General features: G+C 46.7%; 1 protein-coding gene across 1 annotated transcript in view; it reads right to left on the minus strand.

The window, feature by feature from the left end:
• Nucleotides 1-8,842: 8,842 nt before the first annotated feature.
• Nucleotides 8,843-18,425, minus strand: part of LOC137874718 (mitogen-activated protein kinase kinase kinase 11) — a 30,314-nt gene continuing 20,731 nt past the window's right edge. Inside the window, 5 exon segments of the mRNA XM_068713624.1 lie at nucleotides 8,843-9,826; nucleotides 12,460-13,071; nucleotides 13,262-13,365; nucleotides 13,476-13,647; nucleotides 16,397-16,513. Of these exon segments, the coding sequence (XP_068569725.1) occupies nucleotides 9,225-9,826; nucleotides 12,460-13,071; nucleotides 13,262-13,365; nucleotides 13,476-13,647; nucleotides 16,397-16,513 (1,607 nt within the window). The 3' untranslated portion in view covers nucleotides 8,843-9,224.

Below are 18,425 nucleotides of genomic sequence, written 5' to 3' on the forward strand. Positions count from 1 at the left end.
TCTACTGAATAGGGAGGATTTTTGCTGTAGTACAATACATTAGGCTCACAACTTTAATACCGTCATCAACAATGTGTTCTATGCTATAAGTTGTAAGAACATTACGCCCATAAAGACAACCATCAAGCTGTGCTGAACTATAACAGCAAGGCAACAGCCCACACGGCTCATTAGTCACCATCGTTCATCGTCCTCTGGCCGAAGTAAAGCAGGAAAAAAACGGTTCGAATGAGTCCGGGAAAGCATCCTGACATGGCCTGAATATCACGAGTGTGCATGCTGCATGGTTCCGACAGGAATCCCGTTCTGTTTTCTTCTTTCATTCCTTCAATACAGCGCTTCGTTAGGTGAAGTTCAGCAGACGTACTGCCGTTACTCCATGTTGGCTAGCATGTAGCTTAGCTAGCTAATTCATCCCCAAATATAATTAGCAAACCAAACTTCTCCCTCTGACAAATGTATACGCACACTGCAGCTATTCGACTATTTAAAAGTCGAACATGCTTCTTCATTTTGCAATAAATATCCAGCCGAAGGCAGAAAGATGTAGTGGTAGCAGTGGTAGAAATAGTAATAGTACTAGAAGGCTAGTATAGAGAGCAACAACCTATGAGCAGGGAGGAGGTTGCGGTCGTGAATGAGTTAAACTCTCTAAGTTTTGACTCCAATCAGAAGTCTGTTTTCACAAATAGTCGACTTATTATTTTCTATTTTTTATATTACATCTTGGATAGGCTGGTCAGTGTTCTCAATGTGTGGGTAATGCCAGCAAATAGTTAACTATGAGACGCTGCAGCGATGAGCTTGAAGTGGTCCTCGCTATTTTGTAAAGGACATACAGTATAAGGACATACAGTATATGGACATAACTGTGGGAGTAGAAATGAGGCTCGTGCACCCAGGTCCACATTCATTAATCTGAGAGAAAGACTGCGTATGCATATTTCTGTCTTTCTGCATTGGCCTACGCATAGTTCTACACAGAGCTTTGTGCATCTAGCCCCTGGTCTGACGAGTCCCTAACGCGGTGGACTTAAGAGTGCATTCGTGTGACTGAACGAGTGGCACACAATTTGTGTCGTTTCGGAAAAAAAACAACAACACACTCAAGCGCTGTCCTCACCGGCCGTGTCTCACCGCTGACGTCTCCACCCACAGTTACGGGACAGAAATGGAAGATGCGCGCACGTATACACAGAGCCATCATGTCCACTGAACCATGGTAGTCTTCATTCCATTTTATGGACCGTAAAAGATATGAGAAGATGGTGTAATATGATAATAACAGAATATTTCCTTCCGCTTCTGTGGCAGGATTGAGATGGTTTTAGATTGAATATTAACCGGAGCTGCCGACTGGAGGCAAATGCTCACATCTGACCCGCAGAGGTGACCGGAGAGCAGGACGGGACATGACCAGGTAGGGTTGGGTTTTTTTTCGAGCAAGTATTGAGAGAATAAAAGGGATTTAGCTTCTTCCAATCCGAAAAGAAGTATTTTGACAACTGCCAGATGGATTACCATCGTCCACAGAGAATGGATCCTTAATTAAGAACTGTTAAGAGCTGTGTCTCTGATTCATATTTGTCGTTAAATTATTGTCATATTTGTCGTTGAAGATCATGTGAAATGACTGAAGGCTCCAGAACAGCTACTAAATAGACCTCGCTTTTTTAGTTTTTTGTGATCATGTTAAAACAAAATAAAGTCTCATGATCACAGAATAATACTTATTATGTTGAAAAAGAAACTATTTCCTTGAAGTTTTTATAGTTGACTGGGATCTGAGGGAGCATTCTTGTTGTGGCTTCAGATTCTTTTGTTCCACCTCTTCCTCTAAGAAACGAATAAAGTCACAAACAATTTAGGAGTGTTACATTTTATTTGGTCTTATCTCTTTTTGAGCTTTTTCCTTTGTTTTTGTTTTTTTTTCCACAGGTTAAAACCCATTATAATAGTCAAGAGAAATAAAAACATTTTCACATATCGTATACAGAAATAGTCCTCTTGACGCACAACAATAAAAACAGTTGATTAGGCCCAGCCCAGTGCGAGATTTCACAAAAATGCAACAATAACAAATTTTCAAAGCCCGACGACCGCGGAACCTCAAACTCGCCTGAGCAGAGGCGGTTCTGAGAGAGATGTAAAAATGGCTGCCAGGGCAATGCAACAGTTGTGTTATCACACCGCCTAGGCTGTAATAAGATACCGAACAGACATGGAAATGAATCTGGAACAATTACAATAAAAGCAAATAGATACAGAGACAGAGAGGAGGTCAACTGTGTCTACCACATAAGGGACACAAGCCTCATCTCTATCGAGCAGTTTTACGCACATACAAATTCAGTATGGGTGCCTCAAGGAGACATTAGGCTGCGATTTAAGTTTTGGGGCTTTTGTTGCAATGTACACGAAGAACCGGATTTCAAGCTCCACCGGGCAGTTCTCTTCAAAGTTCTGCTACACACACACACAAATACCGGGGCTCGCAGAGGAAGCGCTTTTGACGCAGACTTTGGTCGAATCGAAGAACCGGAACGTGAAGTGAACCCGCCTCACGTGAAGCACCCATACACGACGTCTTAAATACTCCAGTGAAAACCTATACAATGTGTCGTTCATAAGAAGCGACCAGGTCCGTCATCCTAACGTAGACCGCGTCCATGGCCATCTCCGACGAGAAACAGTTTTGATCCAGTGTGTAGAAAAGATGGCCATTTATAAATATCCACTTTTACACCCCCTCCCTCCCTCCCCCTCCCTCCCCCCCCCTGCGTAATAACTTCTGTAAATGTCCTTAGCTGGCTGGTAGGAAGCTGTCGGAAGGAAAAGCCTTTTACAGTACTGTGATGCCGTTAGTGGAGGAGATTTGTCCAGTGAGTCATGGGGTTTTTTTTTTTTTTCGAATTGCCTCTGTGGATCATTTAGAGTTATTCAAGCCAGAGCTTGAGCACCTGAAAGAGACCACCTGCTGTTTAATATCCTCAAGCCTCGTTAAAATATGCTACACTGTATTATACAGACACATCTGAGAAGACATTGATCAAATCACTGACCCGATCCAGGACCATCACACTGCGTATCGCGGCTTTGGACATTTGGACAACACTTGCTTCACACTCGCCAATAATCTCTCCGTCTCCAATAGTCGTTAATAGTAAGTTTGTATTTAGCACTCTTCCCAGTTCCTTTCATTGGAATCGGAGCACCGAGCGGTCGGCACAGAAGCGGACAAATGCATAGTTTTTCCTTATTTCAAATTTGGTGAACTTTGATACGGAAAAGAAATGATGCGAGGCGTAATGGATACATCACCAAGCTTCAAGGACGCCAAATAGGTTGTACTCGCAGAAGTAGCGTATGCACCCCGACACGCAGCTTAGTATTATAATATAATATATAATCACAGTTCTTTCATCTGCAAGCAACGTTGAGGACACGACAATAAATCATCCGCCGTCCCTATAATTGAGACACAAGGGCTGTTTACCCGACCAATTGGTTCAACACTCTAGGAACAGAAATTTACAGATTGAACGGCTTCTATTCCAGGAAGACCGCAAGGTAATTGAGTGTCAATAGCTCGGCAGAACAATAATCACGACCACGGGGCTGTCGAGTGTGTGTGTGTGTGTGTGTGTGTGTGTGTGTGTGTGTGTGTGTGTGTGTGTGTGTGTGTGTGTGTGTGTGTGTGTGTGTGTGTGTGTGTGTGTGGGCCTTGGACTTAATAACCTCATAGATAAAAAAAAAACCATGCTGTTTATTTTGCTAAAGAAAGCACCAGCCTTGGTCTTTGAAACACACTGGTGCTTCTTTTGTGGCTCTCATTCATCGGGTTTCTCGTTGTTACAGGGAAAAAAAAGAAAAAAGAAAAAGGACAGCAGATGGTGACTTTGGACGCACGGACTGAAAAGAATTAGGAAAAATGTTCCCACTTTGAGAGAGCGAGCATTAGCCGACGCACCTGCCAACGCCTCTCGCAGACGTGGCTTCAGTCCACGTCTCTATTGGGGATGTGCAATTCCTGCACTGTCCAACGGAAGGTCATATTTGATCATTTGGTCTCGGCCCGTTAATGTCAAACAAAGGGCCGGGCAGGTGTTTCACTTAATATGAGCCAGAAAGAGCAATGATGTGTCTCCGGCGCTGACGGCTGGCCGGGAGACGAGCGCGTTAGATTTGTATCCTCCCCTTAATTGAACGCAAGCAAGCAACGGCAGCGGAAGGGGAAATGGGGTGAAAGCCGCTTGAAATGCCAGGCCGTCTATTTCGTCGTTTTAAGAATTTACTCTCCACTGACCCGCCGAGGTAAGATTTCATCAATGAAATAAATGTGACGCGTGTTCAGACGACGTTTTTTTCCCCCCCTCCCCGCTCCCTCCGTCCTCCAATTCCCTCAGTAGCCGTGAAGGAGAGAAAACATGACTGAACCGGAGCCGCAGCAATTTAGAAAGTACATTCCCTACATTCCCCTCCTGACTCGACTCCTTTAAAGTCAAAGGCGCCGCTACTACCGATTCATCGGGACAGAACTCAAGCCTTCAAACTAGTCAACGGGATTTCATTTGGCTCACTATGGGTAAGTCAAATAATTAGTAAGTAAACCACTGATCATAAAGCCAAATTAAGCTTAAGACGGACGATTGCGTTTCCACGGTTACCCTTCACAAAGCTTGCTACGTTTTCTTTTCCTCTCTCTGGATAATGGCTCCAATTTTTCAGCTCTGAAATTCTACAAAGCAACCACCGATCACAAGCGGGCCTCTCGGCGTGATGAGGGTCACGGCCTTGGGCTCCACCATTGTGCCGTCTCATTAGCTTGTATTCATGTAATGTATTGATCATTTGCCATTCACTGATTAGGGGCAACGGTCCGAGCTTGAACTCTGAATTAAGATCGTCAAATCACGTCCCGCTGCGGCGCCGAAAAGTGGATCACCGGCGGCCAGATATCAGTTCCCTCCTCGCAGAGAATTCACTTCCACTGCCCCCCCCCCCCCCCATCAGTCGGTGCTCCAGGGGCGCTGATTTGTAATGACGGATGGGGGGGAGGGGGGGGTCTTTCTGTCAGCTCGGGAAGAGGAGCAGCAGCCACGCTTTCTAAATGTGACAGCCAAAACCAAATATCGGACGTCCAACGTCCACAAAAGACTTCTTAAAAAAAAAAAAAAAAATGTGTCCCACTCAATTCATCAGCTACTAAAACTAGAGTTCTGTCAGATGCAGGTTTTTATACGAAGACATTTTAAGTACTCCAACATCTTTCTATGCACCGGCAGGAAAGTTTCTCCCCACTTCAAATGAACCACTTCCAGGAGGAAACCCACTCTGACTACATCTTAAGCATACGTTAAAAGAAGGCACAGTGACTCCTGTTACTACCAGTGACATTTCATGATAAATTACTGAATGTGCTCAAGCTAGATGGAGAGCGTCAAGGCAACGCTTCTCAACATCGGGGTCTGATAGAAAATTAAAGTCTGGCACCGAGCAAAAAAAAATAAATCCAGCAAGGCGTGAGTGGCAGGTTGAAGTGGATGCTTGACACGCACGCAGAATTTGTGACAGAAATAATCTGCCAGAGGTTTCCATCATCTCCATTCCCTTCATGTATCGCTTCTCCTCACGGAGCTCTGTTGACAATAACAGACATCCGAGCCTAATGACTATCACGGGGACAGCTCTCGTGGCTTTGTGTGTTGACACGGAAGAGACGAGGCAATGGCTCGTCACTTGTCACGTCGGTGAAGCGTTGGGGACGAGAGAGAGCGAGAGGGAAGGTAGGGAGACGCGCGTTCTGCATCCGACCTCCAACTTCTGCACGGCGGGAAGGACGACGGGCGACCCGTTGGATCGGATCAGAGGTCAACGTAACACTTTTTGACGAGCAACATCGTGAACTTTCTTTTGCTCGAGTGTCAGAACATTATATAGTTGAGACACCGAGACACTTTACGAGCGCCGTGTCTCTTTGTTGCATTCGAATATTACGTGGACGTCCAGTACATGATGAACAGACGCATTAAGGTGCAACAGAAATATTCAATAAAGTTGCCATATCAAATTCAAATTGCCTCTGTAAAATGAGCACTTTCCGGTTTGTCTTTTTTTTTTTTCTCCTTCTGTTGGTGAATTGAATGCTCTGTCAGGACAAAGACCAGCCCTCGAGAAAACTTCCCCGAGAAGGAAGAAGCAAAAGGAGTAGGAGGAAGACGAGAAAAATCTCCCGCATCGCCTGATGGTGAAGGTTTTATCCGGGCAGCGGCTGAGTGGCCAGTGGCAACAGAGAGAAAACAGACAAGAAAAGTGAGGAAAGAACCAAATCCGTCTTTCAAAACTTTCTGCATTAAAAAAAAAAAAAGAACGGCTTAAATGGAGACGTTGGCTGATGCAGGAACTCGATATACCTTGCGAGGAGGACGCATTCACGTAACGTCGGGTGGGGGGGGGGGGATTTAATTAACCAAATATCTGAACGCTTTGTTAACGCTCTCTGCTCTTATCGAGAGGCTAATTATCACTATCAGCCTCCTCTGTTCGTCAGAAGGATTATTAGGCTAATCACAAAGCCTTCCCCCCTTTGGAGACAAGGTTTCCACTCTTCATCCGAACAAAGCCGACATTGTCCTCCAATGACACGGTGTCAGCGATGAAGCCGATCGCTACGGTATTTGTGCCTCGTAATGCTCCGCCAAAGACACGGGTAACGGGGCGACTTCGCTCCGTGTGTGTGTGTGTGTGTGTGTGTGTGTGTGTGTGTGTGTGTGGGTCTCTCTCAGTTGCTTACAAGCTTGACCTACACTCATTATGGCATGCTTGAGGACCGGCTGACTAGATTATTGGATAATAATAATAATTGGTAATACTGTATTTGATGTCCAGCCCATTACATGAGGTTATTTTACGAGCTGCAGCCACTTTCCCTCAACCCGCCTCGCGTCGTACATTTCCCAGGATGCTTTATGGTAAAACCCCCGGGAGAAAGTGCCGCAGTATTTAGTATGTAGAGTGATCGGTGATGATAATGATTGTGGACCGAGAGTGAAAGGGCAAGTTGTTGCTCCGGTGCCTTCCGGTCCGCAGAGACTGCTGTTGGTGGAAAAATACATTTTCCAGCTTCTGTTACAATTAATTTCTTTCTGTGTTATTGTTCGGTGTGGAACTTCTCTGCTGCATCTATTCTTCATGACATCACAGCTGTTCACAGGAACCTAGAGGATCTTCGTTGCGATGTTAAAATAGTTTGGGATGGATTTTTAACACAACAAAAAACTGGGAGGGACAAGAGTTTAGGAGCCCTGCTACTCGAGTCTCGCAAAGCCAAGCCTACATATCTCCCAAGCTCAAGGTGTGATTGAGCCGGACTAGGTACGCGAGAAATCAGTGACCGTTTTGATGCGCCAACGCTTAGACGGTTAGCTTAGCTTAGCTTAGAACGGGGAGGAACCGCTAGCCTGGCTCTGTCATAAAATCCACCTCTCAAACTCACCAATAAACAAGTTATATCTTTTATGTTTAATCTGTGCAACAACAAAAAAAACTAAGTTTTAAAACACTACAAAGTTGTGGTTTTCTGGGAGCTAGAAGAATATTCTATTTGTTGGCTGGAAGCAGCGACTTCTTAAGGTTTTCCGGCAACTTCCTGGTGACAACAAAACTCCAGAAAGCCACTGCTATTAAACAAACGTGTGATTTATTAATACGAGAGGAGCTTCAAGGTGGGTTTATAGATAAGAGTCGGGCTAGCTGCTTCCCCGTGCTCACAGTCTTTATGCTAAGCTAGGCTAACCGTGTGCTGGCTGGAATTGGAAGAGGGAACCAATAACAGCTGTGGAAGCGCTCGTCCAATCAAGTCAAGGAGAGAAATGTCAATCACGTGGTCGAAGACATTTGACTGGCTTTGCGAGGCTACTACTACTACTACTACTACTACTACTACTACTATTACTACTACTACTACTACGGTGGACTGTACAAATAAATAAAGTATTCAGTGAAACGTATTGTAGTATTTGCAAATACTTGAAAGTATTTGGTGGAACCTTCCTACGGCATCAGATGGGTTGTGATGAGACAGCCTGGATGATATCAAAGAAGATAACCACAGAGAAGTACGTTAAAAGTTATGTTTAAATACTGTCTGCGATTGTCTCAACTTCCTCTGTACTGTCCAGTGTGGCAGACCCCACCCATCGGGCACTGGTGAAAACAATGGATTTGCAACCACCCTTTGTCCCAGTTCTGACACCGTCACAGTGGCATTCTTTGGCATATGAAGGGAATGCAGAGGAGCCCCCGCCCCCCCCTCCCCCCCCGTCCTGTTTCCTGTGCCGTGTCGCCCGCCAGCCACAAGAATCTGTCCGATTCTAGGTATTTCAAGGGGAATGTGATTGGAATTTTATCTGCTTCCATGTGGAATGTCTGGGTCATGGATTTGTCTTGGATTTCACGAGTGGCCTGGAATATCCAGTGCTTTCTCCCATAATGCAACAGGCAGATGCTATTTTCTTTTTTTTTGAAACAGTAAGCTTTCCTTGAACAATGAGTCTAGACACGCACGCACACGCAGACGGCATTTTCCTCCGCAGCAATGCTAAGCTGATTTGCAAATTTAAGCCAAATTCATAGCATCTTCCCTACGCACCAGAATAACCATTCAAGAAATCTTGAAAAGATATATGCTTAAAAAAAACAAAAAAAAAAAACACTTCACAAAGTACGGCACTCCAATTTCCCATTGTCCTGAACGCTTTCAGTTTGCAGAGAGGTAGAGGCAGATGAAGCTGTGCAAGTCGCCTTATCCACCTCTGCATTGTCACAATGCTTCAAAGGCGGGGGGGGGGGGGGGGGGGGGGGGGGGGATGAAAGCAGGTGATATGGGGAGGCTGATAGAATCTCAAGATGGGACGAGTGATCTGTGTTCTGCTCCCTCAGAGGGATAGAGAAACCGAAATAGAGAGGAGGGAATGAAATGGGCACCAGCTTTTGGTTCAAAGGCAGCTATCCCACCATCCGATGCTCCACCTTTCACTGGCTTCCCGGTTTTCCGAAGCAGCAGGTTCGCGTGTAAAGGACCCGCAATGATTGGGGCTCCCACTGGGGAAACTTCCCTCAGTTAAGTGATGGCTGTACTTTTTTTTTTTTTTTTTAAAAGATTCCAAATCTTAGCTAAGCAGTAAAAAGGGTCCTGGACTGAGTTGGCTTGTGTAGGCCCAGGTTTAGAACCTATCGTCTCTGAGTTGCGTCGGGGACTTGAAGGGCTTGAGCCCCAGTGTCTTGCGGGGGTGAGCCCTCTCTTTGGCGCCATCCACGGGCTTGCTGCAGGCTGCCCAGCCCAGGTCGATGAGGGGCGAGTCGGCCGGGTTGAGGGGCGCTCTACGTAACGAGGGCAGCGTGGGGGAGCCGTTGGTGGAGCACGGGGCGGAGCGGGAGGTGGGGAAGGGCGCCGAGAAGGGGTCGAAGGGGGAAGCCGCGTCCGAGCCGCTCGACGGGTCGGCCTTGAGGGCGAACGGGTCGCAGTCCGGTGAGGGGAAGGGGTCACAGTTGGTGAAAGGGTTGGTAGGGGAGGGTTGGTAGCCCAGAGGGTTGCTGTCCGAGCGGTGTGGGCCGCGGCCGCCACCCGAGTTTGCGCCGCCTGCCGAGATGAAGCTCCAGGGGTCGATGCGGGGCCGAATGGGGGACGGGCGGGGCCGCGGGATGACGGTGACCTCCAGGCGGCGGGTTTTGGGGCTCCAGAGGGCCGGGTTAGGGTGGAGAGACAAGGACACTGAAGGCTTGTCATCAGAGTCCTGTGTGTCCTGGCACAAGGGCAGGTCCAAAACTGGAAGGAACAGAGAGAAACAACATTAAAGGGGCAATTCAGCCTTTTAGCATTTCACTTTAAATAATAAACAGACTTCAAATGGAAGCAGTGGAGGACAAGATGTATCATGACTTTTAGTCCCTAGCATGAGTCAAGCTTTAAAATGCTGGTAACTACATTTCCCATAATGCAACTCAAGAGAATCTTTCATTAGACCATCCCGGCCTGTTAAATCCCCTTTTTCAAACTAACACTGCTGTTTCTGTCTCAAGCCTTTCTTAAAATATCAGGGCTCATTTTCTTGGATTTCTCCTCCGGAGCCACAGAAGACATTAAATAAGGCTGAGTGGTACAACAACTAAACTGACCTTTATGTCAAAAATCCTTGAGGTACCGCTTTTAACAAAAGACACAGTTTCAGGGAAAGGCTGCAACATGTTGAACGTCCTTCATCGTCCTCTACTTCACTCTCTTGCTTGAGGAGGCTTTAATTGTTAATCTGCAAATTAGATGAACTCTCAAGCCGCTGTGGCGTCGCCCCGCTGATCTTTCACGCGCTCCTCTCCAATCGGGAAAATTTGCATTTGCTTTCCAGCGTTCTGCTAAACACACAAACCTGCGCGACGATACTGATTCGAACAAAAACGCGAAAGTGGCACATTACTGTTGCAAAAAAAGAAATGGAACAGTCACCAGCACAGAACGTTGATGCAATTAGTCTAAATTAAGCATAACATGGCGCCGTGTAACTAGTTGACAGAGCTGCAACCGCAAGTGTAAATTAGCACCGACAAGAACATTAAACTCCGAATGAATCAGCTTGAGTGAACATTTGCTATTTCCAAAATGCGACGCGTCTGCCAAATGGCGTTATTTACATCAGCGGCAGCTCTCCGAGGCGGCTAAGCTATTCAAGCTGATGAGAGAGAGAGAGAGAGAGAGAGAGAGAGAGAGAGAGAGAGAGAGAGAGAGAGAGAGAGAGAGAGAGAGAGAGAGAGAGAGAGAGAGAGAGAGAGAGAAAGCAATTGGGAGTCACATGAGAGCACACGAGGAAGCGCCCGTGAAGGAATCCTCTCGCTCCTTCAAGCACACGTTCACCGCCAGCAACCGCGTGGCAGCCTGTCCGTGCAGCCGAGTCATTACAGTCAACAAACATAATAAGATGTTTAGCTGAAACACCCCCTGCTTAATGATGTAAGGCTTTTCACCTCTGCGCGCCCGTTGTAATGAGTGCATGCGGTTTGTGAGATTACGGTTGTGTCTGCTCGGTACCTTGGGGGGTTGGGGGTTTTTGGGGGGGGGTGAGAACATCTCTGTGGCACAGCCAAGGCTTGGTGAGTCAAACGGAGCAGATATAGTGTGTGGAACGTTTACCGGAGGGCGCTCTTAAAGCCCTCGTAAAGCCCACTCGCTCTCAAAAACAACTGGTACCCACGCCTCCGTCGTTACGGCTCTAAACTGTGTGTCGGTGCTTCTAAGAAATGCATATCAGTCTGTGGGAAAGACATGTGAATGTGCCGTACAGTAGATGAACGCGGCACGCAGATCATCTCTGCTAGCATGACACGTACATGAATTAAAACAAAAGTATAAAGATGCCCTTCGGGAACCGAACATCTATTTCTCGTGTCATTTCGGGGAGGGAATAAACGCTAATCCCTCTTGAATGTGATCTTATGTCGTGTGTCATGTATGCATCCTTTGCATATGCCATTCAAGCACACATTTGACATGCCTCCATGGGAAAATGTGCTGCATCTGGAGTTGAAATAGTGTATAGTGTTATCACCCGCAGGCACTGCCGAGCTCCAGTCAAACTATCTGGCCAGAGAGAGTTGACACCGTGGGGGCGGGGAAGTCAATAATAGATTATTAGCAATTTTGAATCCGGCACTTTTCTGTCTGCATGACCTCAGCTGTGCCCCCGGATGTTTTGCATTCATCTCCAACTTTGCAATAAAAGAAAACCGTGGCTTGAAAGAGGCAAAAACAAAAGAAGATTGGATGCTAGCTTTGCTTAGCAGGTATTAGCAGTGAAGTATGGGGGGGGCGGGGGGGCAGCTGGTACCTGAGATATGCAAATTGTTGAAGACGAGCTTTGATGTAAATGAAAAAGCTTGTGCCGCATTGAAGCCTCCCTTGTGCCAAAAAACATCTTGCTAAAAAAAAAAAGTTATAATTCTGCAACAACTGTGAAGCATTGTCGTGCTGAAAAGGTACATTATTATTATTATTATTATTATTCAAGGTTGGATCTTATTTCAGTGGGGGGGGGGGGGGGGGGGGGGGGGGGGCGCTCCTGAAAACATGCTTAGTGCTCTCAAGGAAATGCAGATGAATAATGGAAATAGATGAAAAACCAAATCACGGATGCAATTTCAATTTGGAGAGGAGACTGTAATTTAAAGGGGCAATCCAGTCATTTAGTATCGTACTTTCATACAGTTGGGGGGCAAATAATAATACAAATAAAATGGTCAAAATCAAAGCAGCAGAAGTCGAGATATCCAACCTTTAACCTCTAGTACGAGTCATGCTCCCGAGACTTCCTACACTTCCCACAATGCAACTTGATCAAATTTAAAAAAAATGTGTGAATTAAGTGACATTGACTTGTTGGGGTTCCGCTTTAAGGTGAAAGTAAGACTGACCTAGCTGAGAGGCGAGCAGGCCTTGGCTGGACCTCCTCCTCCTGTCAGCTTTGTGCTCCCAGGCCTCACAGGCCAGCTCCCCGTTAGTCGAATGGGAACTTGGGGTCCACTCCCCAGGGCCGGCCTTGCCATGCTTCAGTGGGGTCCTGGGGCAATGCGGACTGTGCGGCATCCGGTGGCCGCTCCTCTCGCGGGGGTTCGGCGGAGGCGGCGTCAGGGGCAAGGGCTTCAGTTCTTGGTACTGCAGAGCTAAATCCAAAAGTGGTTTGGGGAGCAGCTCGGAGGGGGACAAGGTGATGAGATCGTCCACCACAGGGGGGTCTGAAATGAGGGGCATCGGGGCGGAGATCTCTGGTTCGGAGGGGGTGCGGCTCTCTAGGGATGAGGGGTTAGTTCGAGGGGGCACCCTTGGGGGAATATCCAGGCAGCGACCTAGTCCTATGGAGGCCAAGAGGGAGCCACCGCCCAGCAGGGCCTGGTGGGTGCTCTTAACGAGGCCACCGAGGGATCTCCTCTCCGGCCTGGGGGAGCCAGCCGGGGAGGAACACCCTTCCTCGCTGGCCGAGTCTCGCTGAGGTAGAGGAAGCCGCAGGCTGTCCTTCACTGAGGAGCCTGCAGAGAGAGAGAAAAAAACCGATGTTTCTTTAAGTTTTAAAGAGACAGAGAAGGAGAAAGAGACAAGCCATTTATTATTCATTTAGCTTTTATGCATAATTCACAGTCATGACAGTGCGAGTTGAAACAGTGGCTAATGGAAGATCTGCGGCTGGCGGTTAAGCCGGTGATGGAGGGTGTCAGATACCGTTCAGAGCCGGGGGAGGGGTTGGCCTGTACTCCTCAAAGTCATCCTTGGATTCCCCCCTCACGTTGCTGTCTGACTCCAGGAGCTTGGCCCGCATTGACAGACTGAAAGCGCCAAGAAATGTAAAAATATTCAAGCATGGTAATGAATGTTGAGCGTGATCAAATCCCACATTTTCCAAATGTTTACTTGTAAAAGAAAAGGGCTGCTGCACCTGCTTTCCTGGGGACTAAGGCGCAGGACTTTTGGGCTTTTGGGACTTTTCGGGCTCTGGGGCCTCCAGTGGGGGCACAACCTCAGGTCTCCATTGGCTTGTTTATGAGAAGGGGCCTCTAGGGGCCAGACCCCGCTCAGACCAAACGTCCTGCTGTTGTCACTGGGACTAACTGCGGGAGAAAAAGAGAGAAAAGGTGAGAAAAAAATATGATATCAGCGTGCATGTGATCAGTATGCACACTGCTTAGCTGTATCCTAATGAGGTGTGCATTTTTAAAAAGGCAGGTTTCCCCAATAAATCAACGCTGCCCTGCAATCATCTCCCAACACAAGGACCTTTAATTGACTCCTGCAACAGCTAGAACTCATGTGACTTCAATGCACTTTCTCCCGACTGACTCCTAAACAGTGTGAAGATTACCTCATCATACGGATACGGCATAGCAGGTAACCTCCAAAGCGGTTCGCAGACAGAAAGTGTGAGAAGAAGGCGCCAAACCCCCCCCCCCCCCCCCCCCCCCCCCCCCCCCCCCCCCGCAAACTGGCTAACGCAAAGCGTGTGAGCTCTGCGTGAACGTTCGCACAGTGTGTGCTCAACTTCCTGCCACATCCGAAGGCCTTACACAGCCATCGCAACATAACACCTGGCATGTTAGTCCAAAGAAGAGACAAAAGCGGAATATACCGCGGATACCAGGGACGGTTTTGCCGCTTCCCTCATTCATGTCATTTCATTTCAGCTTCAGATTTGGGGGAAAGGTAAACTCTCTGAATGGACATGTGGTATTATTTCCTTTGGCCGGTCTACTACACTGGGGGCCTGGCTGATGCACTCTGTGTTTTCAAAGCAAGCACCGAGGTCAGATGATAGTGACAGCATTGCAATTTCATCAATATCTTTCCCAGCGCGTTCCTCTTCAAACACACGGTGATATTAAGTGTGCGTGTGGCGGAATACATATTGCTCGTCACTGTGAGATCTTGAGCTGGGCTAAAGGCGGTTTGTATGTCACTTTGTTTAAGCCCCCGCATGTTTTCAGGGGAGAAAGGAACCATTTTGATTCTCAATATGTGGTCAGCTTATTCAAACGCTCCGTCATTTATTTTTTTGGAGAAATGACGGAGGCGCTGGCGGGGCATATTTTACAATAAATCATACTTAACTGTTCATTTAGTAAGCAGTTAGCAATTCTCAATAGTCATTAGCTCTGTAGGTATAGCTCCAAAATCACTCAAGTTATTACAACTCATCCAGAGGAGGATATTAATGTCTGTACCAAAGTTTGCTACAATCCCTCAGGTGAAAAGTGAGCCATTTCCCTGGATGAGTGAAGATTTTTTTTTAACCTGACATAGAGGAAAATTTGGGGGCATCAGCAGCTCTTTGGTCCCCTTGGAACCGCGGATGTTTGTAACAAATTCCATCCCAATCTATTGAAAAATTGTTGCGGTACCGACTGACCGACCAACCCTTCATCCCTAAAAAGGTTAGCATTTTATATCATCAGACAAACAGAGGAATGCTGGAGAATTCTTCTATACTGGAACTGGAAGGATGAATAGGACGAAGAGAAAAGCTTCAAGAACCAAAACTAATCCGGCCTCCCACAGACAGACAGAAATAACATAGGATAGCGATATCCATAAGCTGCCAGCGCATCTGCCAGCATACTGACAAGCTAAGGATGCTAACTGCTGTCCAGAGTTCAAAAAAGTCCCTAAAAAATACGGGACGGTTCCATTTTCTTGTGATCTCGATTCGTCGGAACGCAAAGCTACTTCTGAGACGGTGGTTCTGCGGGTTTCATTGTGCCCTCCTGTCCTCGTTTGTATCAACAGAACACAAATCCTGTTGAATGCAACTCTGTGGACTAATGCAAATCAATTTGGCAGTTCTCTAGACAAATAAGTCAGGGAGGCCCGAGTAATATATCACTGCTCGCGACTGCGAGGGCAAGCATAAATACCCACTAAACACATTTTAATGACAGCCACACTCACAGCTTAGTGGTAGCCATTAAGGAAAGTCATTAGCGAGTAAAGAAAATCAGCCCTCGATTTGATGAATAAAAGAAGCTGGCAGATGTTTTAGATTTACTAACCACTTTTACAAATAAATGTTTCACTACAATTTGTGCTTTTATGTCAACCCCCTTTGGGTAATTGTTTAGAGGGAAAGAAATCCCTTTCACCGCCTATTGCTACACCACAAATTTCCTCTCGGGTTTTGTTAAGACGCCCTGTGACCCACTGGCTACAATTTCCCTCCGAAGGGAAACGATCTCAGGCCGTTTGTCTGGGAGCCCGACAAGCAGAAGAGTATTGTAAATCTCTGCCGCTGCTGCAACCCTTCTCAACCTCCTTCTACTGGAGCAATGAATTCCTCCCTGCGTATTTTTAATTCAGTAAACCGCACTGTAGCCACTACATGCATATAAAACTGTGGACTCTTTCCGCCTGGAAAATACAGCTCAACGGCTCCCCCCGCTGCAGCAATGAGGAAACTGCACGCGAGGGAGGCAGGGGGTGGGGGGTGGGGGGTGGGGGGCAGCAGAGCAGGGCTGCAGTGGAAAAAAAGAAAGCTGCTGCCACTGGGAGGAAGTCAGATAATATTTGGACAGTGGAAAAGGGAAAAGGGTGTGTGTGAGAGTGAAAGGGAGAGGGCGCAGTAAAGCAGGGAGGGGGGGAGAGAGAGGGAGCCAACAGGGAAACATGGGAAGACAAAAAAGACGAGTGGGTGGTTGAAAGCACATGAAAGGAGAGAATTTGGGAACTGAGAGAAGTCGTTGCAACAGAGTCTGGTGTGCTCCCACGTTTCTTCAGTTTTCCGAATGTCTCTGGAAGCACACACACAAACATGTGCACCTGTGTGTTTTTCCAAAAGGGGGGGAAAAAAATTAAAAAAATCATCGCACTCACGTTGGATGGCGCGGAAACGTGGGCCGAAGGAGGGCGAGGAGCCCGAGCCCAAATCGGGAGAGTTCCGCCTCTTCTCCAGGCCCGGGGAAGCCTGCACCGTAATCTTGTGGATGAAATCTGCAACACACAAACACACAAACACACACACACACACACACACACACACACACGGCGGATGTTAGACCACCTGGACGGCGCCCACCAACACAGAATACACGCACGAGTTTGGGTTTCATGCTCTACTTTACATTCGTACATTCTGGACTTGTTAGGTTGCAACACTTTTCTTTAAGCTTCCTTATTTCTCTGGAACAGCCTGTGGTGACTTGTATGGTGGTGGAAATTCAGTTTAATACATGTTCTCAGCTGGGTAACAAGTGCTGTTTCTTTAGGTACAACTAGGCAGATTTCAGGAGCCTTACGTTATGTATGTATGTATGTATGTATGTATGTATGTATGTATGTATGTATGTATGTATGTATGTATGTATGTATGGATGGGTGAGGACTGAATAGCTTATCTAACTACTAACATGCTACTGCTACTACTAGCTAACACTGCTACAGGGCCCAGTAGATAGATAGATGTCAGGAGGTGTCAGGAGGGAAACTTTAAAATGACTAATGATTAAATCAACATGAGGAACAGTAACTGCTAGCATGTAGCAGCGGTAAGCAAGCTAGCACTTACTGAGAGGAGCAAGCAACACCGCTAATAATGAGCTTCACTGCTTGGTGGGAAATCTATTTTAATACATTATTAATTAAATTAGTAATTCATGCCCTCAAATTGTGAACAATTACTTCCGATGAATGTGCTCTCAATGTATCAATTTTCTTCCCTCAATCTGTAATTTGTACTCATAGAAATAAAGTAATAGGTAACTCCTTCCCTTTTAATCAATGATTGGTGCCCTTGAATGACTAAATCAAGTTTTTCAATTACTTATTGACGTCTATTTAAAGGATAGAGAGAGAGAGATAGAGAAGATAGAGAGAGATATACGTAAAAGGAGAGAGAAGAGGAGATACCTAAAAGAAGAGAGAGAGAGAGAGAGAGATACCTAAAAGAAGAGAGAGAGAGAGAGATACCTAAAAGAAGAGAGAGAGAGAGAGAGAGAGAGATATACGTAAAAGGAGAGAGAGAGAGAGATACCTAAAAGAAGAGAGAGAGAGAGAGAGAGATACCTAAAAGAAGAGAGAGAGAGAGAGAGATACCTAAAAGAAGAGAGAGAGAGAGAGAGAGATATACCTAAAAGAAGAGAGAGAGATACCTAAAAGGAGGAGAGAGAGAGAGAGGAGAGAGAGAGAGAGAGAGAGAGAGAGAGAGAGAGAGAAGAGAGAGAGAGAGAGAGAGGGAGAGAGAGAGTTGAGCGAGGCCAGCCAGCAGTGTATCCATAGACAGGAAGTAACAAGGCGTGGTTGGCTCACGCTCCCCTCTCATCAACCCCCCCCAACTACCACCACCACATCACCGCCCTGCTGCTGCTGCTGGAAAGGCCTAACCACAACACACTAACACACACACACACACACACACACACACACACACACACACACACACACACACACACCACACTCACACACACACTCACACACACAGACAATGTATTTACGCAGGCCTGCTCTGCCTAAAATACACTCACACACACACGCTGGATGTGAAGTGCAGCAGGCTGTGTGACTCTATGATAGTAGAGGATGGGTATTAAACAGGAGTGTGTTGGTTAGTGTAAACCTGAGATCCACCTTTAGTCCCCTGAATGTCTAACGATGGTCTGACATTGTTCTTGGCGCAAGGGAACATTTTGAGGTTTTCAAAATTGGAAATAAAAGTAAACAGAAAATCTGCAGCTGAATCCTGTCCTGATAGGAACCTTCAGCAAAGCCGAGCTAGAAAATTACAGTTGCACCACAAACTCTCTCCCTCGCTTCCTCCTCGCTGCTCTCTTGTATTTTTTGTGCCTGTTGTTGTTTTGCTGCTTCTTGAGGACTGAGCCAGTAATGGCCCTTGAAATGGAATTTCTCG

This window comes from Cebidichthys violaceus, unplaced genomic scaffold, assembly GCF_023349555.1.
Source record: "Cebidichthys violaceus isolate CVI_PGR_0920_01 unplaced genomic scaffold, fCebVio1.0.p SCAF_19, whole genome shotgun sequence".
Classification (NCBI taxonomy): Eukaryota; Metazoa; Chordata; class Actinopteri; order Perciformes; family Stichaeidae; genus Cebidichthys; species Cebidichthys violaceus.